Here is a 26,508-nt window from a genome sequence, read left to right on the forward strand (position 1 = left end):
GGAGATTAAACAGCCAGTGGTCCATGGCTGCTACTAGGAACAATTGTAAGAGAAGTCCTGCTAAGCCCCTGAAGCCTTTAATTGCAGATTGCTTTTAATACAGATGAAATCTTTGAGGAATGTAGGTAATGAATTATCCAGAGGTGGCACTGAGTGTCTGCAAATTGCATTTTTTATGGTTTGATCAGGTACAGGTGGATTTTCACTGGGAACACGTGAGCACACCCCTGGGTGTGGGACAGTGCTCTGCCAGATTTCAAGCTATTGCTCTGTACATGGAAGGTGTCCCAGCTTGTCGGTGAACAGGATATAAAAATGTACTTTAACAAGCAAAAACTACTGCTTTAGCTTACTGATTTAAGCTAAAATTCCCTTTCCTCTATTCCTTAAACCAACAGACTGAGTGAGCCTGAAACTGAAACTGGAGATGGTAAATTCTGCATAACAGAGAAGTTGTCAGGGGCTGGACAAAGCATCTAACAGCGGAAAATGAACAATGCTACCAACTACCTGCCTGTGAAACAGTTCAGATAATCTAAATTATATTTGGAGCAGAATTATTTATTAAAATCTATTGTTAACTTCATTGTTCCCCAAGAAAGTATTTATTTACAGAAATCCAACCTATTTGTTGCTTTGACAGATAGGAACCCTCTCATTTGTAAGACCTGAGCAAGACATGTTGTTGCGTGGTAGATTATCAGTATCTTGATACGGTTATGAAGAAGAAAATCAGCTGCAGTTTGAGCAGTGTGGCCTAATCTGCCTGTACCCACTAGTGTGTCTGTTGTATGGATGAGGTTTCCTCATTCTGAAATCACAGAATTAAATGTTGGTCTCTAAGCATTTGTAAGAACATTTTTGAAGGGAATTACTGAAAATCTGGGTTATTTTGAGGACAGCCATGGTCCATAAACACGTGTTAGAAATTCCAAGGGTAAACAGTCTTATAAACAGGTGTTTTTCATTTAGAATCGAGCAGATCAGTGAGTGATTTTTCAATACACTGGCTCATGCCTTTGGAAGTGTATTGGTATTACCTGCAGTGCCAGCACGTGAGGGACTCAGCGCTGCTCAGAGCCAAACACAAACTGGTTTGTAAGGGGATTCCCTCTTCATGGACCTTGTTTCAAACCTATTGCAGGCTTGGCTTCTGTTTCCAAAGGTGTTGAACTGTGCCAAAATGAATCATGTTTTTACAGCGAGTAGACATCAGCTCAATACAGGGACTATAATTTTCCTATTGGGCTAAACGCAGGGAATAAAAAGCTAATTGATTATTTTAAATTTTTATTCACTACATCCAGGCATATGTTTTAGCTTTTGCTGTTTCTTTTCCTGCTTTGCATTAGCTGGGCCAGCCATTTAAAATCCAAAACTGAATTAGACCAAAAGAAACCCACCCAGAGTTCGGGCTGCATTTCACCTTAATTGATATTCATATAATCATTCTACAGTAGTACAGTTATATTAAGGGGAGAATCTAGCCTTAAATTCAAAATAAATTCTAAAATAATCTATCTTAAACTATGTCCTCCTAGATTTAGTAAGTTAATTTTATTTCCTGTTTGCATTTTTTAAAGGCTAGTGTCTCATTTAAACATTTCAAAATGAATTTGGAAATATTCCAGAATATTGATTATTGACTATGAGCTACATTCTGTGCTTTAGCAAATTTGCAGAAAGTTCCTTTAAAGAGCAGATTAATTGAAGATTGCCATCAGCCAAATATGGTCCTGAGTCCTTAGGCTAAGAAAATCAACCACTTGATTTTTTTCAGCTGTGCCTTCTGCAGAATGTCTATGAATGTCCCACTTTGCACACCTAGAATACAGGACTGGTCACTAGCTATAAAAAGAGACACATGCAGGTTTATGCTAATGAGAACAAAATAAGCATAGACCTTAAGACCACAGATTCTGGTGCTGCTGTGATAGAAGATGCTGGTTTTGTATTAATAGTGTATCTGTGCAGTGGTGGAAAAGCACTGGAAGAGCACTTTTGACTCTCTCTTGTTGGGATAAGTCACTTGATAAATGTCGTCCCTTCCTTGGAAGTCCTTTTATTTATCTGCTAAATTTTCAAACTTGTGTGTTTGCTTCATCTTTGTCCAACTTGTGCTGCAGCACTAAATACTGGGTAGCTCTATTGACCCAGAACACAGCAATTCATTAATCATTCCTAGAGGGGAAAACAGCCATTTGGGAGTGAAGCAGCACTTCCAATGTGTGCTCGTTGTGTATTTAACAGGATGGAATTGGTAACAGGATGTCATGCATGACTATAGCAGCGGATATGCAGAGCCTGCTGTAATTAGCCCTCACTCCAACAAGCCACTGCGGCTTCAGGATGGGGGTAAGGATGCAGAGAGGAAGACAACACTTTTGCTGTATCGAGCAAGCTTTCCACAGAGGGATGAATCTTTCACCTGTCATACTACCGTATGCAGACAACTGCAATTATGCTTAGGCACCCAGCATCATCCTTTTCGGAGTTATTTTCATTTTTATTGGTGACAGTTAATCACTAGTCATATTTTCGAAGGAGAAAAAGTGAGTAAGTTAGCACGTTTGCCAGGGAACGTTAGCACGTGACCTGAAATATGGCAGCTCCCTTTAATGTAGCATCTCCCAAGAGAGCGCTAGCTATTTCAGACTCATCTCTCATGGTATTGACATCCACACATGCAGTCTAAAGTGAGCATTTGTACCTCCCTGACTTCACCACTCTCAGGTCACTTTCCTTATTGATGGTATAGTTAAAATCTCTGTATCATTTTGACATTTTTAGTGGCATATGCATTTACAGTGTAGCTCTTGTGTAAGCTTTAATCAGCTTTCTGTTCACATGTTGTTGCTATTATTATTTATCTCTATTATGGTAACACATAGAGGCTATCAACAAGAGCAGGATTAGACTGTGCTGGGCTTGGGTTGTATTTTAAAATGGCCTCTCTGTGCCCATAGGAGAAGTGGTGCTGACGATCCTGAAGTGCAGCGGACTTCTGTGGCTCTGAGGCTGCTTTGCCCTGTATCTCAGAAACTGGAATCACTGTCACACACCAGCTAGGATATGCCACACTGATGTATATAGAAAAAAATATGTCCTGGTTGTTGAAGTCTTTGGTTTCTTCTGTTTTTTAATTTTCTAACTGGAACTACTAGATACCAATCCCATAGCTAGTTATGCACTTGAGTAGTCTCACGTGAGTGGTCCGACTGAGCTCAGTGGAATTACTTCTATAACTAAGTACTTGGATTTAGCTTATCAATTCTGTATCTGCATACCTTTGTAAAGGTACAGAAGTTACCACAATGCAGATCTATGAGTTACCACAGTATAAATACCGCATAACGTCCCAATGAAATCATATAGGTAAAGAATTTACTTGCAACTCCACAGTCTGTCACTGCAATATGGGACTTAAAGGAAAGGGGAAAAGCAAACCAACAGGTATTGATAAACTTTGAGCTACAAAGATCTTATTTTCATGTGAGATAACTGCAGTGTAAAATCAAGTGAGGATGATATTTCGTTATCACAAATTTTACACTAATACATTGCCAATGAATTTCACTCAATTCCCTTTGCAATTAATCAGCAGTGGATGAATTGATACTGCGTTAAATGGCTCTGCTCATTGTGACATATATAGGGCTTCAACTGGTAGCTAAAAGCAGAAAATCTTTACCATCTGAGGTAAAGACTTAAATCTAGAAGAGGCCAACTTGTCATTGTGTATATATGATCCCGTCACTAGAGAGACAACAGGATGTTCACCTTGGTTATACACACATACTATGTTCACGTTGATTATACACATACACTATGACTCCGGTTTCAAACCATTTGGAGAACTGTAATCAAAACCTACTTGTAATCTTAGGAACATGAAAAGGAGCCTAACAAGTGCAAAGGCTGTATCAGGCATTGTAAATGAGGCACAGTACAAGCCTCATCTTTTTGTAATTCTATTTTTTTCTGTGTCTTCCATGAGCATTCAGATGTACTTTAATCCTAATTTTTATGTTCTCTCCCTAATAAATCCCCTTGAAATTCACATTCTTAGTAGCTATCTGGTATGCCAAGCTGTTTCATTTCATAGATAATTAAAACATTTTGGCTAGCTACTTTGGGCTAAACATACTGAATGTTGCAATGTATGCTCACTGATGCCTTGTACTTAGAAACCTTTGGAAAAATCTGTCTAACTGCCAGCTGGTTTTCTGGTCACTGCAGGCTTCTTTTATTATTCAGATTTGGTTTTTTATGATTTTACAACCAATCAGAGGAATTTCTGCTCTTCAACATTTTGCTCTTCCCTTTGGCTAGATTGTGGAGTGAAATTTGGTACAGGGAGAAAGCAAGCATATGACCAAATATCAATAGTAAATAAGTGTTCAAATAAGATTGACTTACATAAAAGGAGTTGTGTTTGGGGCAGACACTGTAAATGTGAAACAAGATGCTTGAGCTGATGATGGGAAATGGTTTTCCCTTCCTATAAAAGGTTTGCTTTCTCCTTCACTTTCTTTCAAAGTGAAAGACACAAACCGAGGAGACAAATCTGATGACTGGAGCACTCACCTGAGACATGGCAGACCAAAGATACAAGTCACATCTTCTAATGAGTGTTATTTATTCATATTAAGCAAATTAATTGCAGCTGGAATTATATCAGCCCAGAGCAACCCACAGTCTGGCAGTCAGGGCTTTAATGTGAGGTGTGGTAACGTAGGAATCAAGTCCCTGAAGCAGGCAGGGTTAAGTTGTATTCCTGCATTCCACTTCCCCATGCAAAGGGCTATCGGCTATGCTTGTGGGGTTCAGATTTGTACCCTTTGTGGAGGTGCAGAACTGCATCCCTCGATGTTCCAGTTCTGCGGAAAACAAATCAGTGTTTCTGGAACAGAAATTGCTGGGAAACTCCATCAGCTCCAGCAGATTTGCTCCCTGCCCGAGAAGGCTTACAGAGTCTTAGCGAATGTCTATGTGAAATAAAGATAGATCATCTCTTTCCACAGATTCTCAGTAATAATTTAAGACTTATAAAGAGTAAGATTTTGTTTGCACGGCTCCCAGTGGTGTTAGTGAGGAACTATCATCCCTGTTTACAGCTGTGGGAAAAACGAGGCAAAGCAATAAAATATCTTGTGTGAGGCACAAGCAGGATCATGCACAGGGCTATGTTGCATGCTCTGCTTTCTGCAGGGCACAAAACCATCTCTCTCTGCATGTGCATCCTGTAAGACCCTGCAGATCCTTCTGGAGGCCCTGGAATTGTCTTCTCTTATTTTGGTCTTTAACACTGTTGCTCAAGAAACACAAGTTTGTAAATTGGTAATCAGCAATGCTAGTTGAGTAAAGTCTCTTTCTCTTCTTTTTCTACCGAGTATCCTCAGACTGACCAATGAGAAGGACAAAAAGATTGCCCAAATTAACTGATAGATCTAGTCATCCAGTGTGGGTTTATAGCCGCGTACTGTAGAAGGAAAGGGCTATGAAATTTCTAGGACAAGAGCTTCAGGCTTAAGTGGGCTTTACATTTACCTTGCGAAGTCTGGAAACAGAGATCCAGGCCTGAGAAGCAGCGAGTGTCATCTGGGGATTAGTTTACATGTTTGCAAATAAAAGAGTTTGTGAAGACAGCTCTGTTGCTGGGATTACATGCTCGTTTCCTGCATAGCAGTGGATTTTTACACTGGTAGAAGAGTTGTTGTTGGTATAATTGAAACCAGCTCTCTGAGCACACCCCACTGTACTCGGAAAATGATCTGTAACGTGTCTTTACCAGAGATTTTGCCAGCAACTCTATTCTGAATAGAATGGTGATTTTCTTCACCCTTGACATAGCTATATTGAAAGGCTGCTAAGCAGAGGGTAGGACTACTGAAGAAATCCTTGGTTTTCTGCTGACCATTTACTGAGGAAACCTTAACCTCTGGTTGTTTGCTTTGAGCTGTCTAGTGTGCATACATCTTAAAAGGGCGTTTTGCAGGTGCTGATGGCTGTTTTTATAACAAATCAGGATCAAGCTGTTTCTGTAACGCTGACTTCCCTCTCTCATCCTGCATATGGTCCACAAACAAGGAGGAGGTATCAGGCAGGATTGTCACGTGAAGGGTTCTCACTGTGCTTTAAAGCATTCTGTAGGGAACCTCCCCTCCGTGTCAATGGCCGTAGGGTTTGGGGCCCTTCTGTAATGCTAATACATACTGTTACTAGCACAGAAATTAGCTGACATACACACTCCATACCTTCATCCCCAAGCCTGGTTTAAGCAGCCTCATGAAATCCTGTCTCCAGTGTTATTTTCTTCCCTACCATCACTTTACTCCAGGAAAAAAAAAAATCGACAAAAAGCAACACCAAAAGGAGAAAGCCTTCTTTAGATTATCGTATTTATTATCTTATGGGAACAGTGCAAAGAAACAGTATTTGATGACATTATTAAATCTACAGGATTTGCTTGGCCATACTACCTGCCATTAACTACACTGCAGTCAGGATGTGATCCTCTGCATCTAATTCCACTATAAATTCATTCCTTCCAGCTATCTAAGAGCACTAAGAAACAGGATATTAAAAGATTTAGGTCCTGATCCAATAAGGGTGTTAAACAAGTCCTCAAATTTAGGTATATAACTAGTGCTGTTGTCTCCTTGCATGCTAAAGTACATTGCTGGATCAGGGGGGTAGTTTTAGAAAGTTTGAGGGCCCTTTAGAAAGTTCCTGGTATTAACAGTGCCTTTGCCTGCTTGCCAACCTAAGCATGAGAGGCTGAGATGAGGTGCTTGCGATGCACTTTCCTAATCATCTTGGTAAATGACTGTATGTTTTGCAGGTTGCGATAGCGATCACTGGGGACCCCACTGCAGCAACCGCTGCCAGTGTCAGAATGAGGCTCTCTGCAACCCCATCACGGGTGCCTGCGTCTGCGCAGATGGGTACCGCGGATGGCGCTGTGAAGAGCTCTGTGACCCTGGGAGCTACGGCAAGGGCTGCCAGTTTAAATGCCAATGTCACAACGGAGCTACCTGCGACCATAAAACAGGAGAATGTCACTGTGCTCCCGGATACACGGGGGTATTGTAAGTTCAACGATAGGTGTATTTTCCTCCGCATCATTTAACAGCCTTGCTTTGACCGCTTTTAATGCAATGAGTAATTGGCAAAATTTACACAATCTGTATATTATACACTTCCCTTTGTAGAAATCAGGTAACAAAATTTCAGAGAGACTAAATAAAGGAAATCTCTTTTACTGATAATTATACCTGTCTGCATAATAAAATAAAATCTAGTGCTAAAGTGAACTTAAAAATTCATTCTGTTTTCCAGCTTGTACAACAACTGTACCTGTTCCTAATTTCAGTATGTGAATACAATCCAAATTACGGTTGAGTTTTTGTAAGCAATTGGACATTCAACTCATTAGCAGTCCAGTGCAGTATCAAATGGGACTTACCATCTCCAATTTATTTGACTTTCAAACTAACTGAGGAAGCATTACTGTTAACTGTATCATCTTACTATCTAGGGGGTAAATTTTTAGCATAGTGAGCAGGGATTTAGCGGTGTGACTCCTATTAACTTTAACGAGAATCATGTAGCTAAATCCCCACCCACCACACTGAAAGTTTACCAGTAGGATTCACAAAATCTGCATATTAATTTTAGGACAGCAAGCAATAGTTCCTTGTTTAAAATTGCCCACAGTGTAACATCAGTTCTCATTAGAGATCTTTCAGTAGTTTCAGAAGTAATTATGTTTTTCAAAATTATTTAAGGGGAAAAGAGAATTTAGTCGCTGAATTTGATTGGAGGTGACTTAATACTTTTGCAGTCTAATATTATTTGTTGACCTGCATGAAGGGGAAGGTAAAAAATAAAGATAATATTAACCCTCATAAATAAGTGATATGCCTTTTGAATATTTTATTTAATACCTGATTTCTTCATAGACTTGTGGCCTCAGTCCTGGAAGCACTCACTGTTAAAGACTCTGCTTACTATTAGGAGTGGTCCCATTGACATTAGTATGTCATTTCTCAGCAGTAAGTACTTACAGGGCCAACTGCTGATATGCTGTATGAACATCCTCATCAGAGGATAGTCGGTTAGGGGAAGAACCTACGGTAGTGTCAGAACCTGGGATTACAGAAAGAAGCGATGCTGAAAAGCACCAATGTGCAAATGTAGGAGATGCTGGTTTTTGCAGGGATTAGCCTTACACTGGCTCCCCATGAGTACTGAGAGAGCTTAAATAGCCTTTAAATGATGCTGAGTTCTTGCCAGTCCATTATACACTGCAAATGTTAACATTTAGTAGTGACTGAAGAAATTTCAAGCGTTTTAATCCCATCCTTTTATTCTATTTGCAGCTTCTTTTATTGCCATGTCACATAAGTCACATTGAGGGCTTCATCGTGCAACTCTTACTTTCCTGGGCTGTTTTAATGGATATGAGTTGTTCTGTTGAGATGGGTGGAATTTGGTACGTGCATAAAGATTACACATATGCATCAGCCTTACAGGACTGGATCCATGGCACATAAATAACCCCAGCAGAAATAAAAGAAATCTTGGCTAATTGGTAATGCCAGCTGAGGCTTACTGAGGTTTCATAATTTACATAAGGACTTCCATGATGACCTCTGTTGTGGATTTTCCTCATTTCTGTTTCCTGTAAGTTCTTTTAAATGATCTCTTTGGGTTTTTTTCTTCTCTCTCCACAAAGGTGTGAAGAGCGCTGTCCCCCGGGCAGTCACGGAGCTCAGTGTGAATTGCGCTGCCCTTGCCAGAATGGAGGAGTCTGCCACCACATCACTGGAGAGTGCTCCTGTCCTCCTGGATGGATGGTGTGTAGTTTGTTCATACTCATCCCTCATTTAGAAGTTGGAATAGGAAGTTAATTGTTCACTGTCTCAGCAGACGCCTTCCCTGCGTGCTTGTGATGCATATCTGCTATTTCTTTTCACGAAGCTCTAACGGTTCTGAAACTGGGACCACCTTTGTTATGTGTGCACAGCACTTTTACACAGACAGGCCACCAGTCTGCGACTGATAGCTACCATCATAGAGTTAAACAAACAACAGTCAACGAAGCAGTGACTACTCATTACACTTCTGTGGGAGAAGAGACAAAAAAATTGTCTTTGAATTACAGTTCGGAGAATATTGTTGGAATATTCCCTGCATCCTTAGACGATGGATGGAATATTCCCCCTCACACGGGACCGAAAGCTCAAAGCTCAGCTGAACATTGTCAGCAGCACTGTCCTGTTTCCCCTTCAGGAGAGAGGGAGAGGGAGAAGCCAGGGGGAATTCACTGGCTCAGGCAGTCATTAAAGCAGGACTATACATAGGACACAGAGACCAGTTCAGTGTCCTGTCCTTACGCAGGCATAATTCCCATTGATTGCAATAGATTTGCTTGCATCAGGGGTTGCACTGGAGAGAGCAAATTGCCCTAACCTTTAATCCTTTGTGTCAAGAAAGCAAGGCCAAACATTTTAGAAGTCCTGAACTTTTTATCAATAATGTAATAATTAACTCTCTTGGGCTTTGCCAAGTCTCACAGGCTTACATACCATTTAGCTGTACTAAATTTCCTGGCATTTTTCCTGTATCTGACAATTAGTCTCTTGGCAATCTTGCTGGATTTTAATGCATACAAGTACTGTGACTTTTTATTTTAATACGTGGAAGACCCTGAAGATCACCATACAACTATGGCTTCTGATGTGGGCTTTATACCTGTTGAAACATTTAAGGGCTGAGAGAGATGTTTATGTTCCTTTAGATTAGTACAGCAAATGCTGCCTCCATTTGATCACACAGCTGCTTTTAGTTAAAAAGTACCAACCACGAGATTCTGGTGGCTATCAGGCAGCAACATGAGAGAAGAACATTGCTGCCCATAATTTTTGGTGGAAACTGTGTATGGAAGCTCTCTAACTGAAGAGTTAGAGTCTCTCTACCTTGCCAGTCAATGGATGATGTTATTCCATTTCAAATGACAAAGCAGGCAAAACTTTTCAGAAACTTAAGTAAGTATATGGAACCTTACCCTCAACTGGCATTCAGTGGAAACAAAGAAAAGGTTCTTTCCTAAAGAGTACTGGAGCTAAAGCATAAAGGAAGCAATTCAAATATTTTTGAGGACCTATCAGTCCATTCTGGCACTACCCCTAAGAAGTGACTGATAAAGTGATTAACATAAAAATATAATACTTCTAGGGTATTTTTTGCACCACCCCTTATCTTCTGCATGCCATTATTTCTGAGGATCTGTTTTGCTGTACTCTTTCTTACCTGTATTTTATCAGGAGTTTTCTCTTTTTTTTCAAAGTTAAAAAATCACTAAAGAGATATAAGAATATCAGAAGAGAGCAGGAAGTTTTTAGAGGTCTTTTAGGATGCAGCGTATACCCTAAAGAACCACAGCACTGGGGCTGCACAGCATCTGTGGTCGTGTATTCTGGCCCACTTCTGCCCTGTTCCTTACAGGTTGGAATTTCTTCTCTGCATTTTCAGCGGCCCAGAGAGACTTTCCTGAAAACTGTGTTGTTGGCTGCTTTGTCCCCAGAGAAACCCTGGAGTTAACAACTGATGTTTGAAACAAGCATAACTGAAAATTGAAGAGAGAGATCAAGTATTCCAGGGAAAGAAACTGAAATTATAAGTAAAAGCACTCAGCTTGTAAATGTTGAGATTTTAAGTATAAAGGGTCTCTCCAGGGTTTTAATGAAAAGCTAGTAATTCAGTACACAGAGAGAGAAAAAAACATTTTTTCATGCTATATTTTTAACTCTTGGTGGTTGGAATGGTTTGGGAAGTGAGACATGAGTGGGCTGTAAACTAGCAAGCGAGATGGGATTGCTAGACAGCATTCATTTTATTTCACACCATGGATAGTCTTTCTTTGACATCAGGAATTTTACTTGCTGATTTTGAGGCTTGAGACTGCACGTATGTATTGAATATACCTGGGTTTATACAAGTGCAAATCCACTTGGATTTTATTGCTGCTGGATGAGCTGAGACTTTTATCCTTTCCTAGGGTAGCTTATTAACAGCAGCTCAGCTCCCTTAGGGGCTTGGTTGCCTGTGCGATATGCAAGGGGAGGCAATAAGTTGAATAGGAGGAAATTCTAGGGTTCTTAGGTTCTTCCTTGGATCTGCCATCTTCAAAGCCTGATTGTTTTATTACTTGTAATATTTCTTTCCTCCTGCTTCCTCCCACCCAGTGCAGACTCTCCCAGAAGCACAACAACTTATACAAACTGTGTCCTGTGAGATTTTACTGTCCCATGGGTTTTTAACCAAGAGGATGATGGCATGTAACAGCATATATTGTTGAACCAGTCAACAAAATGTGGCTTCCAGCATATTACGATGTTGGACTTTTACCACTTCTGTGTCTTTGCAGCTGTGGGAGTTAGTGGGTGGCTGCTTTAGGGCCTCATTAACAATTTACAGGTTTAATTCTATACATCTTTCTCATTTGCAGTATTAAATTCTCCAAGCACTCTCAGGAAGTGGGAGAGAAGTTAAATTTAGCATTTACAATGCTTCTCAGAAACACTTTTGAAGGACGAGATCTCCATGCTCAGGAAAGCAGCAATCTTTCCTTACATGACAGAACATTTGTCACTGGCAACACACCCTGTTTGGTCCCAGATCCAATTTTCACGGCTCTGCATCATGATGCTGTGTTAATACAACATATTCTGCTAATCACTTCTTTCTCGTTGCCTCTGGGCTTCATGAAGCAACTACAATTTGTATTTTTGTCTATTTTGCTTTCTGTTGTGGTTTTTAAACATGGGGGTGTGTGAAAAAATGGAGCAGAAAAAAAAGTCTTCTCTATACTACAAAATGGTAATAATATAGCAAACAATGTCAAAAGCAGAAGCTGATGAGATCAGGGCCTTAAAAAAGGTGCTGATGGGGTGAACTTTACTGATTAGATGTGTAAGCAGCAGAAAACGTTGGTCTGACATTTGATCCTCCAGAGAGGGATGTTTTGGATTCCCTTAGTACATATTAATGCAAAAAGTATGCCTAAAGATTCTCTTGGCTCCGGGGGATGCATCACAGAGTATTGCTTTCTCATCATTTGTTGATAGAAATCCTGTTCCTTTTGAGACATGAAGAGAGAAAGTATTTATTATCAAGATAAATGGATACTTACATTTTCTGATATATAGTGTTGTGTATTACTCAAGTCCAGAGACACCAGTTTTTTAACACTGTAATCGGAATGTTCTTGAACTGCGGCCAACCTGTCTATTGTACAGCCAAGGAGCCACCTATCACTGGTTAGGAAAGGCTTGAAGTATCTGTTTTATGATTACATTGAAGAGCAGCCTCTCCACTTTGGGGTTGTTGATATTGCTAAACTTCCTAAACTGTTGAGCGAGAGCCCTAAGGAGTGAAAGCAGCCATTATGTTCCTGTTTTATGTTTTGTATAAGTTTTGTCTAATATATGCCTTGTTCAAAACTCAGAGCCCCTGAGGCTTGGTTAGGGAAATAAGACTTCTGAGAGATTAAAACAAAATAATAATAGGGACAGAAAAACACTGTTTCTGTCAAACACTGTGCACTGTACATTGCACTGGCAGCAGCACCACTTGCTACAGTTGCCAAACATATTCCATTATAGGACCCCATCTTCAGATCACAGCACTGCCAGACTTATTTTGGCTGAAGTTACTCAGCTGGATGCCAGCCTCGGATTTTACGTTTGCTCACATAATAAAAAAACATTCATACAACTTCTAAGAAAGTCTAGGGAAATCCTTGTAAGGCCTTGATACTTGGTAAGGGACATTATGCGATACCTGGGGGAAAAACACCTGAGTTTGGCAGATAAATCCTCCAAAGACACAACCCATGGTAAGCATTCTCTGCCTGGGCTGAACAGCTGGAACAAGGCTTGCCCAGCAATTGCTTTTCCTGATGAGCAGTGCCAGAATGTGCAAGCAAGAATGACAGTCTCTTTTCTTCACTTTCAGGGATGGTTAAGCAGGGAGGGGAAGGAGGAAACAACTCAGACATGGGGATTTGGATCTGAATGAAGGAGAGGACTGAAAGGGAGTCTGCAACAAGGATTTTGGGTGGACTGGAATAAAGAGGCAGGAGGGCAGAGGGCTGGGAGCATAAAATGGGGGGAAGGAGGTAGCCATCAAGATGTGGATTTGAGGCAGGTCAGGGATTGAGATATCTCCAAGGTTGGAGATAAGGAGCTGGAAGGATACTGGATAATGCACCCAGCCAGTGTTCAGGGATTAGGCAGATTTTCCATTGCAAAATCACTTCTTCTGGCCAAAAGGCTGTGCACTGCTGGTATGGAGAGTTAGATTGCTTCTATGTCATCACTGGTGGCTTTCTTCAACTGTCCCAGTCTCTTGTTCCCATCCTGCCTCCTCCATGTCTTAGGCAAAGCACTGGCAGATGCCATCCTGTACTACTTGAAGAGATGAGTGTGGGGGCTGGATGAGGGTAGACGAATGAAGTAGGTAGGCTCTGAAGAGTACTAGAGGACTTCTCCAGCAGTTGGAGTTGGTTTTCTAGGGATGAAGTGGAGCTGTCTGAACAGAGGAGATCATCATAAACTATCACAACTAGCAGAACTTTGTCCTCCCAGTGCAGCCTTTCCAACAATCCCCCTCTTCCCAAATGTTCACTTTGTGACACCTACCCAGGGTAGGTCCCACAACTTTTCTGACTCTATTTCACAAAAAAACCCCACCGGCACATATGAAGCTTGGTTGCCTTTAGCCTCTCCCAAGCCTTCCTGCATCTATTCAAGGAGCAGTGAATATCCTACCACTCCAGTTGCAGTTTACGGGGAAGATCCAAAGAAAGAGTTATCAATGCCTGTACAGCGGTGAGAAAAATCCCTTCTGGAGATAGGCTAGACAGGCATTTACTCTGGTAGCAGAATTTTGCGACTGTCTTTAACCCATCTTAAACAGAAGAATTATTGCTGCTACACTTAGATCTAGTTTCAGCAAGAAGGACAATAAATATCTAAGCTGCATATAGAAATTTATTGCATTATGAATGTTGACTGAAATATTGTTCTTTCTGTAACCTTACCAGGGACTGGTGTGTGCACAGCCATGTCCTCCTGGAACATTTGGAATTAACTGCAGCCAGGACTGTCCATGCCACAATGGAGGACACTGTGATCCCGTGACAGGAAAATGTGTCTGTACAGCTGGCTATATAGGAGACAGGTAAGAATCAAAACCCCAAAGCCTTTAGTTCTAACCATGAATTGGCAATATTTATATCCCTTCTAGGACAATCTTACTCTCTGAAAAATGGTGTTATGTTTCTATTGCTCCAATTAGGTTCATCCTTCTGCAGCAGTTCAAGCATTATAAATGTGGCAATGTTATTACTTTTTATTGGCAATGCTCTCCATTTATAGTTTTTTTTTAATATAACTTTTAAAATTTAATGGATTAAATTTAATTTAGATATTTACAGTGATAAATTTAATAGAGAGCATTACATGTTTACAAGATATGTAAATGAACTATATTTATACAAATTAATGTCCTCAAGAGTAAGCAATGCAGCAGTTTAATGTTTCCCTCAGCCACTCTGTGCTGCTGCAGCACTGATCCATCTCAGACACCAACTAAAGGTGATAAATCCTTAAAATTTATAAACGAGAGCCTTCACCCATAAATCGATCAGAGAAGATGATAATACTGTTTTACAAAGGTGTCATGGATTTAGCAAAATGACTACACAGCAAAGTCAAGGTGGGACAGTAACACATGTTGGCTTAACCCTCCAGCTAATCCTGCCAGCAGGGCTAACAGGTGGGGTAGCTGCATTAAACAAGCTTTCATATGCAGTTTTCACTGGGCCTTGGACTGTGTCACCAGGGTTTCCAGAGACCATGGGCACAGCTCACTAGTGTATGCTATTCTAAAGCCGTTTCTCCTATATCTTCCCTTTTTTTATTAGCTAGAACAAGCTAGTATCAGTATACTGACATATGCTACAATTATACTTTTATGCAGCAAAGCTCATTGGAATTTCTCATTTCTTGCTTCATTGTACAATCAGCAAGTCTTTACAGCACAGAAAGAGACCAACCTTCAACATGTGCTGGGGTTCAGAAGGCCATGTTTTTTCCCATTAAATGTGGAAGTTCCTTGTTTCCATTTTATCAAGAGCAGTAATTGGAGGGGGCTCTGGAGATTATGTCAGGATTTGCATGTGGTTGAATATGGTGGAAATACTAATAATTTCAAATTAATTTAGTGGAGAAGACATCAGTATGTCTCTCTTCCCCCATCCTCCATCTGGACACAGTGATTTCAGCCATAGGGTACCATATAATTACTGTTGCTAACCAAAACTTTCTCTTTCTCTCCCTTTGGAGACAATTTCACTAAAGGAAGCAACTGTGCAGCCTGGATGCTTATACTGGTGACCACACTTCAATTGCAAGCCGGCCCCAGTCCTGGCCATGCTCAGGAAGGCTGACAGAGGCCCTCTGTCTCCAGGTCTCCTCATTCGGTGGTTGCAGACCTAGATCGATTTCTGGCTGTAGGTGAATCAACAGCGTTAGAGCTGTCGGGAGCTCCCAGCCAGCAGCCTGCAGCTGAGCCAGCTTCTTTGCTCAGCTGCCAATATAGTCCCCAGCCGCGAGGGAGGACATGCAGCAGAAGAGCTGGCTCTGCTACAGGCATGTGGCACAGCGAAAGAACAGTAATGGAGTTGCTGAACTGCCTGCAACACTTACACACTCCAGCAATAAGAGCCGAGAAAGGACCTTTGGGGACGACGAAAGTAGATGGCAAGTAGAAAGCAGAAGACTTAGTTCTGCCTGCTGACAAAAGCAGAGGGTTTTGCTGCTCATCCCCCTTAGAGCGGGGCTAGAGAAGGCGGCTTGGGGAGAGACTGAGCAGAGGAGGCACTGCAGGGCAGACCTGACAAGAGCTCACAAGAATTGTCCTTGAGCAGGGCAGAAGTGTGGGCCCTTCAGATCTGTACTTGGAGAAAAGTGAGAGAGATTTGGACGCTAGAGAGAGATGTGGCTTGGGAAGACAGAAGCAGGGAGGGAGAAAATAAGGCATGATCAGCTGGAAGAGGTGGAAAAGAATCCAAGGGAAGGTCTTGCTGTGGACCTGCACCCAACCAAAACCCTTAGGAACGGCTCACCTGCCCCCTCCTGCAGCAGGGAAGTAAAAGATAGACACTGAGGGAGAGGCAGAAGAGCAGAAATGCAGGCATGTGGAAGGATGAATGAGAACAGGAGAAAGTTAGGTATACAGGCAGTTCAGAAAGCTTTTCTAGCAGCAGGAAAAAATTGTATTAGCCTAGAAATTCCCACCTTTCAAACGGGTTCTCAGAAAGTTAACACATGTTTATCTATCAGCCTTTAATCACCCTTCAATAAGGGAAGTGAAACCTTAGGCCCATTATATTCGATTGGGGTTCTGCCTCTCATTGGGGTAGGACAGCACATTGCCTGTAATGGTTTGTTCTGAACAGGCATGCATACCCTTACCTTGCTGTTAACTACAGTTAGCTAATGGTAGATTGCCCATTGATTTCAGCGAGGGCAGGAGCAGGCACAAGGTCTTTAAAAAGTCTAAATTGCTTTCCTTGGTTATGTGTTCATAACAGCATGGACAATGGAACAGATTAGTCGGCATCATTTTAGCTTAAACTCTATTTTACTTTCTGGATCTCATGCAACTGTTGCAGTGTTACAGTATAATTGCAAGTATAACAGGAGAATGCTGCTGCACAGCAAAATAGTGTTTTCTTTAAAATTTTACAAGGCACTGAAAAATTCTTAATAATAACAGATATTGTGAATAACAACAATAAAAACGTAAACACACTTTATCTACTATCATCTTTTTTAATTGTCTATAAGTACTATATCATACTAGAGTTCAACGTCTTGTGCAGAAGATAATAACATATAGTTAGATAAGTATTTGTGGAGATGAAATGGTCATAAAGGTCTATGCAAGTGTAATTGCCACACTTTGTTCCCAACCTGTTTTCCAGGAAGTGGCACTGCACTAAATATCTAGGAGATTGGCAAGCACTACTATTAACTCCAAGAAGCTTTGTGCTCTGCTAAAATGACTGGATATGTCATGTAAATGTATGTTTTGCAAACCGGAAAGGAATAATCGCAGAAACACAGTTAAAAGCTGAGGATGGGGTGTCTTAAGAATTCAGTGGCTGACAGGAACAGTGAACAAACTGTTTTAGCTTTGTTTTCCATATTGCCATTGAACCTAAAGATTGACTCTTAAAAGAATAAATACCACATTTGTTATAACAATATAAGCAGACTTCTCTTGTTGTTGTGTTTGTACCTGTATCTTTTATCAACAGAATGGCAATCTCCAGGTTAGTGTGTTTCGGATGGCTTTTAATATTTTTCTGTGCTACATAAATGTGATCACCATTTCAAAACAAACAAACAGAAAAGCCTAAAAAACTTCACAGCTTTATTCCATGAAAAAAATTTATCTGGAAAAAATGTAGGTGTATGTACTAAGTTCATCTGTTAAGCAGGCTGTCTTATGTTTAATATTTTGTGAAATTGCTTCCATTAATTCTACAGGTGACAGCCATATTATCCTATCCCAACCCAAATAATTATAGTACATATTAAAGTTCAGTGGATATTGTAATACGAATCTCCCCAGATAGGCAGAAAGCAATGTAAATTAAACAAGAAACATAACTAGGGCTTAGCAGCTCATTTTGTAATTTAATTGAACAATGTATCTGGTTGTTAATGGTGCTATGGACACATTAGATTGATATGTTGCAAAGGAAAGATGTTTAAGTAGAAAGCTAATTCCTGCTGTGATTATTCTTATGTTCCAGAGGAGTCATTATTAGTATTCTTTGTATAAAATTCATTAGCGGTAGCTGCTTGATCTCCAAATAAATAAGTTGGTTAAATTGTTAGTAGAAAAAGGCTAATTATGTAAATGGATTAGGTCGTCAATATTTCATTTCCAGATGCTTTTCTCCCTCCTAGGTAATGCTTCATCTTCTATAAATATAGAATGATATAGTGCACTATTGACTAAGTATTCATCTCGTTGAGTACAGTGCTCTCCTGCTAACTAGTAGAGCTGTATACAGCAATGGAGACATAAGGCATCTTAATATATTCTTCATTGCATTTCATTGCTTTAAGTGTTTCAGTCCTAATGTTACCCATTCTTTGCTGGTTATTTCCTTTGCAGCTGAACTACCCTGAGAGCAGCAGGGCTAGCAGCCAGTACCGCTGGTGATTCTCTGCGCTCTTTCCCTTCCTGTTTGCCACAGGCTCCTCTCTCTTCAGGTCTCATATGAACTCCTGAACTTGGATTGTGTAACTAGTAACTGTGTTGATGCTTGCTGCGATTAAATCACTAGCTAGGCCTTTTGCTTTGTTCATTTAGTTTTAGCAAAACATGATGATCTGAAGCTGCAAAAGTAATGCTGCTCTTATATACTGACTGTGTTCGCTGCAGTTTTGCCTGGCTTGCATCACACATTAATCTTTTATTACTGATCATTATATTAAGTCTCACCTGCCAGCTGTGAAATGACCTGCAGAAAGACATTTAACAATTGCCTCTATCCACTGAGTTTACAGTATACACTTTAATCAATGCTCAGGATTAAATTAATGCTGATAGGCAATTTCCAATATCTGGCATCCATGCGATAAGGGAATTGGACTTTTCTGGGCTTCTTTTTCTTTTTTTATTAACTGAAAAGGCCTATCTGTATTTCACGGTGGATCATGTAAACTGTAGTACTGACTCATTGCAGAATTTTGAAACCACTGAATTATGTCAAGCACAGAATCAGTTGCTGTCTTTAGGACCTTAGTTGAGCTTTTCAAAATAGGAAATATTATGAACACTTAAACTGGTTGTGTAGGACAATGAAACAGACTTTTTGGCAGATTTCATAATGTATCCAGTAGGGAAATATTTTAAACAGTGCATGGAAGGTGCAATTTAAAACAATCTGTGTATAGTGTTTGCAGGTTCCATTTTTATGTGTATCAAATATTAAAAATGTTGGCAATTTTGGAGAAGATACTACACTAAGGAGCGTGAAAGTGATTTGTCTTGAGATTTGATACTATTGAGCATCCCTGGAGTAAGAGATGAAAAGCAAATTTGAGCTTTACTCAGAACACACACAAAAGACAAAGGAGTGTATTTTCTCCTGGTTGGTATAAAGCTGGTGCAATGACAGCATAGAGGGAAAGTAAAACTATACATTGCTGGAGAACACTTTACTCAATATTGCTTAATAGACACATTCCCTTTCAATCCTCATTATCACTAAGAGGACTGTATGTTTTTAAAGAAGGTGCACAATCCTTCTGTAATAAAGAGAAAGCAAACAGATGAGGTTTTTTTCATAAAGTATCTTGTTCTATATCAATTTCTTATGGTTGATGAATGGAATTGTCAGCGTCCAGGAAACAAGAATGCACTTTGCTAACTAAGGTAATATTAACTAATGCAAATTTTGCAGGATATAATTGGACAGAGATTAATGTACCTTCAGTTAACAGCAATTTACATGCCCAAGATATCACATCACTCCAATGACATCATCAGTTCACAGTATGTTACTTCAATAAATGAGCAATGATTTGTACTTAATTCATTAACAAAAACATTCCCGTGTAAAAGTCATAAGCAGACTAGACTATAGCATTTGGTTGGATCCTATCTCACTTATTTCATTGCAGGTGTCAAGAAGAGTGTCCTATTGGGACATACGGCTTTCAGTGCACACAAAGATGTGACTGCCAAAATGGTGCAAAATGTTATCATGTAAATGGAGCGTGTATGTGTGACCCTGGATTTAAAGGGATTTATTGCCAAGAAAGAATGTGTCCAGAAGGGTTTTATGGCCTCAAATGCAACAAGAGATGTCCTTGCAATATTACCAACACTCTCAGGTATGTACATCATATTATATACTAGTGCAGGGACTGGTCAAAAAATTGGGAAAAAATTCAATTAACTACACTTACTCCCTTTTTCTCTGTAGTTTTAATTAAGTACCCAGACAGTTCCTCTGGATTGCAACCTTTGATTTAAATGACCTCAGGTTTGGAACCATAAGCCTCAGTCTAGCCAGCTACTAAACATGTACCTGTTAACTATTTAAATAGTTCTGCTAAAATCTGAAACAATCTGACATATGGCCTTATCCTGTAACTGCAGTCTTCTAGGCATAAGAACTATCATATGATGCCCATATGTATGTATAATAACCCACTGAAGTTTAAAAAATATAGATGTATTTACTCAAATCCATCATTTTGGCTCTTTTTATGACATGGGTTTTCTTGTTAGATCTATAGACAGCAAGGGGACTTTCAAAATGAAACCTAATTTGCTTCAGTTTATGTCTCGTGGCAAATTGCCTTGTTGAAAACACTTGAGGCAGATGTATAAATAGACCAAAATCAATATCCCCAAGTCAGTCTATGGAACTGTAATGAAGTCGACATTGTCAAAATAGACATCTCTTTTCATGTGTACCTATTTTTGCTCTTCATTCAGTATGTGTATGTGTGAAATATTCAGGAAAATAAATATCAGGGAAGTATACCTAAAATGGAATAAGTCTCACTTAAAAGGTCAGGTTTCGATGTTTTATTCCCTTTTGCTTTTTTTTAGGATCTGATTCTTGTGGTTCTCATTACTAAGAGCTAGAGCCACAAAGACTTGAGCACCTAACATGAGATGATAGGTTGAATTTACTTACCCGTTGCAGGCTTGAATAAGTTTTCTGAACCCTGAAAAAAGGAAGAATTTAAGACTCTTCCCTATTATCCTACTTGTTACCTTTTGTAACTCCTTGCCTTGTTTACTGACTGCTGGAATTCCTATTTGAAGATTCCTCACTCCCTCACATGGTAAAGGGAGCTTGGACAGCAAAAACACCCTGGCCTGAGCTATTCTGATGGACTAGAGTGCCCACACTTCCTTACCATGCCTGCAAGATGCTGAGCCCCTCAGCTCCCACTTGATTTCCTCTTTTTTCTGTACGTTACTGTTAAGTATTCATAGCCAATTCAGGATTGTGTAGGCTTCAGAGGGAGGTGGGGATAATTGATGTCCAAGCAAATATGCCCTTGATACGGACATTCTTCAATTTTAAACCAGACAGGTAGGGACCTGACTGTCTTGCTGATGATGACAAACCTACCTTGCAATCTTGCAGCCTGCTAAAATATAAACACTCTCCTCAATTATGTATGCAAGCAATACCACCTAATTTGTGTGCACACACACACACACACACACACAAACACTTCAGGCAAATCTGTTTGTGTGCTTGAGATAGACTCTATTTGTCTCAGTCTTGGGAATAAACAGGTGATCTTTCTTGTGAATTCAAGTTCAACTGTGAGTGGTGAGGTTTTGCTTAACTGAAAGTCAGAGCTCACAATGGATTGTTTAAAAACCTTGTAATTTTGATGACATGAGTCCTCTACAGAAAGATAGCTCTAGCTCTATTGGGTTTGACAGCAAGGATCCAAAGTGTTCGACACCTCAAAGGTAGCTCTGTAGAAGGCTTCTATCACTTCTGATTATTTTGTGTATCGTGAAATTGTTGCAAAAAATAATATCCTTATGGCATGAGCTGAGCATTTTACACAAAAGATTAATGTTGTGTTGTACTGAGGATAGGGGATGTCTCAAGAATTACTGCAGAGTCAGCTAAGGTATGAATTCCTGCATGTCACACTACCTGCAGTACCTACCACTATGCACGACTTAAACCTGCGGTAAATACAAGGCAAACTGCTCCTCAGTGAAAGATGTTCTTCATGTGTACTGGAGGGTGAGAATATGCTCTTGGATAGTAGCTGACACAGTGTGTCTTCACCCCCTCCCCTAGCCTGCAGAAACCTGTTTGTGTGCCCAATTTCCCACAAAGGTGTAGATAGAGTGGAAGGACTACAGGCCGCGGGCAAGACTGAGCTTGGCTGCTGTTTCTCCGCTAACTGCTCAATTCATTAAGAGTCTTTTAAGTTGGGGAAGATAGTGTGTTTGAGGGTGCAAGAGTTCATCCTGGGTTATTCAAGAACTACCTGGGAGATGTTCTGGGGCTTTGCTAGGAGATCCTTCCTGAAAGAACAAACTAGCACCATCCAGCTGTGAAGAAAGGTGAGGTCTCAAGTTTGGGAGAGCTCAGAAAGGATCAAATCCTCTCACAGCTCTTTTCTGGGCATGTGGTCATTGTTACACGCCATGTACCTGACCTGTGCCTGGTTGCTGTCTGACAGATATATTTTATGCCTTCCCTCCCATCACTGCTCTGTCAGCTTCACTTGCAGCATCCTCTACTAAGATGGTATCTCCATTTCCCTAATAAATGAGTCTAGTCTCTCCATTGATAAAATCTCCCTTTTTCCTACATCTTATCACTGCTGTTATGGAACAAAGAGATATCAGCAAGCTGTAGATCTGTAAATGTTCTTTCATTCATCCATGGTACTTCAGCTTTCCACTTTTCAATGAGCTCCTCACAGTGCTGTCAGTTTCTGAGCTGAGGAGTGTCAGAGTTGATGGAAAATGACCTTCTCCAAAGGCACTCCATATTCTGAACAAATCTTTTTACTGATTGTTTAACCAGTCCCATACAGCACACTTCTCTTCCCACCCACCTCCTCCCATTCCTCCCCTGAATTTTTATCATTACTGGAACTGTGGTCTTCCATAGTGATTCATTTACTGAATGTCTATTTTCCCCAGAAGCAGTTTAAACTGTCGGCTACTTGTTGCGATACCTAAGTGTGTAGGATAATTATATGAACACTTGAAAGAAGGTGAGGGAAGCTTGCTTATTCCTGTCAGTGGTTTTGACTCATTTGGTCTGGTTATTGAAGAGCTGGCTGGAACAGAAAGTTCTGGGGGCTTTGAGGAGCAGGTTGGGGAGGAACACAATCAGCTTTTCTATTTTCCTAGCTCTATCTATTTTAATGTCTGAAGAGACTAGCCTAACTTCCCGCATAGTAATGGCTGAAGAACATCATCCAATAATTTCTGCATCAAAGCACACCGAAAGGCACTTTGTACAGGACTTTTGAACAACCCCAGAATTAGGTAATTTAGAATGCACTGGTAACTTGGACTGTCCTTCCACAGGGAAGGGTACACCTGTAAAAAATTTCCCCATGCAAAAAGCCCATGTTGAGACAATCTACAACAGTCAGAAAGGCATAATCCTGGCTTGCTCTTCTGAAAAGCAGAGAGGGAAATGAATAGCTGGAATAGTCTCAGCCACCCACCCTTCTTGAACACTAGTGTGGAGGCAGCATGTGGAGCCATATGCCTTTAGTAATGTCTTTCCCAGGTCAGAGATGTGAGAAGGGAAGGAAGACACAGTGACCTCTTAAGCCTTGACACTTTCCTACTGTGACAAAGTCTAATGAAATGGCTAGACCCCCATTTTTATTCCATCAATTATTGTCTCAACACTGAAAAGTTTGGAAGGACCAAACTCCATGGACTGTACATGAAGTTTCGCCTTGACCTAAATCAATAATGCGCTTGAACGAGGCTGGTTTTGAAGACGTGCTGGACTGAAGTTGTGGCCCTACAGCCTCATTGTGGCTACTTCTTTAAAAGCAAGAGGGCATTTTAGTAAGGGAGACTGAATGTAGTATCGACACTGAAATAAAAAAATGATTAGGGCTGTTGTTAATTAAGATGAGGTGACTGGTGCTAGTGTATAAACAGAAAGTCGGGAAATTCACTGGGAAGAAGTTGTTTTGGCTGAAAGATGTGTGGAGAACAAATTCAGAATTTGGAACAGACTGTGCTGTCTAAAGCATTTCTTTTCCCAGTTTGCCTTAAGAAAGTTAAAATACCTGGTTTCCTCAGATTTCCTCAACATTGTATGCTTAAAAAATGTAAAGGTCAAAAATTACTGTTTTTCAGTTCAGCTAGTAAATTTAAAAAAATAAATCTTTTATTGCTGTAAGTGCGGCTCAAAAGCCAGGGACTGTACAGCAGCTTCCAAACCGCAGCAAGAGCCACGGAACAATTTCTTTCTCGCGCCATGTTGTGCGCTGTGGACAGCTTCCAGTTTCCACCTCTATTTGGCCTTGTGCCAGAGACAGACTTGGCTGCCTCTATTCACTTTAGGTTTTCTGCACTATTCCTTCCTGTTATGCAAGAGATTTGAAGAAATAAATGTTGTTAAGATTCGATGCAAAATACTAATGTATAACACTGCCAAACCCTTTCAAGAGTGTAAGGTTCCCTTCCTGCTTGCAGCAAGTGGTTGGAAAGCAGATGTTAGTGGGTTTGCTTTCTGGGATCCTTTCAGAGGCCTCACATTGTCTTACCCATCCGTTAAGTGATCCTTCTCCAGAGGAATTTTTTGTCTTTCTTAATCTCAGTTTATCGGTGGCATGGAGAAGTGCCTTACACATGGTGCACCCCATGCTGGCAAAACGTTACATGGACTCATGACCTTGAAAGGTACATTCAGAAGAGGAAGGGGGGAGGAATTATACGAGAAATTCACATTGCTAACTGTGCTTCCTATTCTTTGCTTTAAAACATTTGCCATTATGTGCCTCAAACTTTTCAACTTCAGTGCAGCTAGCCTGTAGTTCACGGGATAGACTGGATGCATAGATGGCTGGCTGGATGACAGATGAGTTTCCTAGCTATAGTTATATGTCTAGGTACATAGTTTAAACAGAATGAAATTTTACAGAATACCTGCATACATACACTATTTCTAGATCATGAGCTGCAATATATTTAGTACATAACTCTGATGACTTTAATTACTGGAATACTTCATACATACCAGAATAGAAAAGACAATTAATAATAAAAACTTAGTACTATTTAGTGATATCAACTGCAGATCTTAAAAGGGATTCCAAAGGCAGAAAGGATCATTTTACAGATGGGAAAGATGAAAGCAGAAAGAGTAAGTTCCATGGCCAAGATTCACTGGCAGGATTGCGAAGAGAACAGCTGTCTTCTGCATTTTGGTTAAGCATCTAAATCACAGCCATCTTCAAGTTAACACTCCGTCAGGGCACCTTAATTGTCAAACAAGTGTCTGTGATTCAGGGCATCGTATTCTTTGTATCTGAGATGTCTCCTCTGTCCCCTGGTTGGACGTAGCCTGCAACCTCATTTCAGACCTAGCTATGTAGGTTTGAGGTCCTCTTGCTTGTTATGCTACCATAACACTGTGGTGTGCGTTAATGTTTGGCTTGCCAAAGGCTTTGGGAAGATCTATTCTGCTACTGTCAAGGAGAAGTTTCCCCTCCTCTGCTGTACAGTCTATGCACCAACTGTTGCTACCTACCCAGAACTAGTGTTATGGGTGCCATAACTCTGGCGTTTAATGTGGAGGATTTTTCCTAATCCTACTGTGCCAGCACTCTGTAAGATAGCGAAAGATAAGTATTTCAAAGCACTGACGGACTACAAGTGCTTGGCCTAGGAGAAAAACAAAACTCTGATATGCTCAGGCTGATAATAAAATTGCTTCAACAGGAAGATTATATGGATGCAGGGACCCAAACATCTGCATTGGACTTTTCCTAGCTCATAGCCTCATAAAAGTTTGGAAAAAGGCTTTAGGGGGGCAGAATATGGTATCAGTCCTTCTACTGGACCTTGTTTTGGAGTCCAACCCCCCTGCCTCCTGCAGACTCTTCTGCAAAGCCTGTTTGGTTCTTGCTTCCTATTTTAGTGCATGTTAGGATGATTTTTAGTCCTTAATATATAGCTTGCATCCCATGCAAAAAAGCTGTCCATTTTGATGAAGGAACGAACCTTGGAGTAGAAATTCTTACTGAATATAGTATTTTTAATTGAATTGTCATAGACTGATTCAAACTGCCATGATCATATATTACGTTTGAAAGATTTAATTTAGCCAACAGATGCAGTTCTCATGGTACCGTATGATATGTGCAGTATGTGTTTCATTCTCTAGAAAATAGAGAAACAAAAAATCCACTTTAAAATATTTCTTTAATGTTTAGCTTTCTGTTCCTATTAGGTAATGATTAATAGACACAGAGGGGGAAAAACGAGCTTTTATTATTTTCATCTGAATGTTAAGAGGTGCTTTGTGAACAACCATAATTTCAGGGACTGCTTTGTCAGAAGAATTTCATGGATGGTAGTTTGTTAAGCTGATGAATTGTTTTAATTAGTCAGTAAAACACTATTTATGATGAAACGTATGACACTCACAAAATTTGATCATTCTTAGTCACAACAGTATGTGACTAACCTCTCCTACCAGTAATTGCCAGAAACATACTTGGAAATTACGTTTTATGAGGTTACCTTGAAAATTAACATATACGATATTAATTTTATAGGTGTAAAGAAACCCATTCAGTCATGTCTGCAATATTAAACTATAGCGATAAATAATCTTAAAGGAAAAGAAATAGTTTCTATGAGGCAAAA

At 40.2% G+C, this 26,508-nt stretch overlaps 1 protein-coding gene across 2 annotated transcripts in view; it reads left to right on the top strand.

The window, feature by feature from the left end:
• The window catches only part of MEGF11 (multiple EGF like domains 11), a 213,583-nt gene that overhangs the window by 99,789 nt on the left and 87,286 nt on the right, over positions 1 to 26,508 (top strand). For both annotated transcript variants that reach the window (XM_075159743.1, XM_075159742.1), the window contains exons 3-6: positions 6,845 to 7,091; positions 8,741 to 8,861; positions 14,114 to 14,250; positions 19,779 to 19,991. In XM_075159743.1, the coding sequence (XP_075015844.1) occupies positions 6,845 to 7,091; positions 8,741 to 8,861; positions 14,114 to 14,250; positions 19,779 to 19,991 (718 nt within the window). The remainder of the gene's footprint in view (positions 1 to 6,844; positions 7,092 to 8,740; positions 8,862 to 14,113; positions 14,251 to 19,778; positions 19,992 to 26,508) is intronic.

This window comes from Calonectris borealis, chromosome 11, assembly GCF_964195595.1.
Source record: "Calonectris borealis chromosome 11, bCalBor7.hap1.2, whole genome shotgun sequence".
In the NCBI taxonomy this organism is placed as follows: Eukaryota; Metazoa; Chordata; class Aves; order Procellariiformes; family Procellariidae; genus Calonectris; species Calonectris borealis.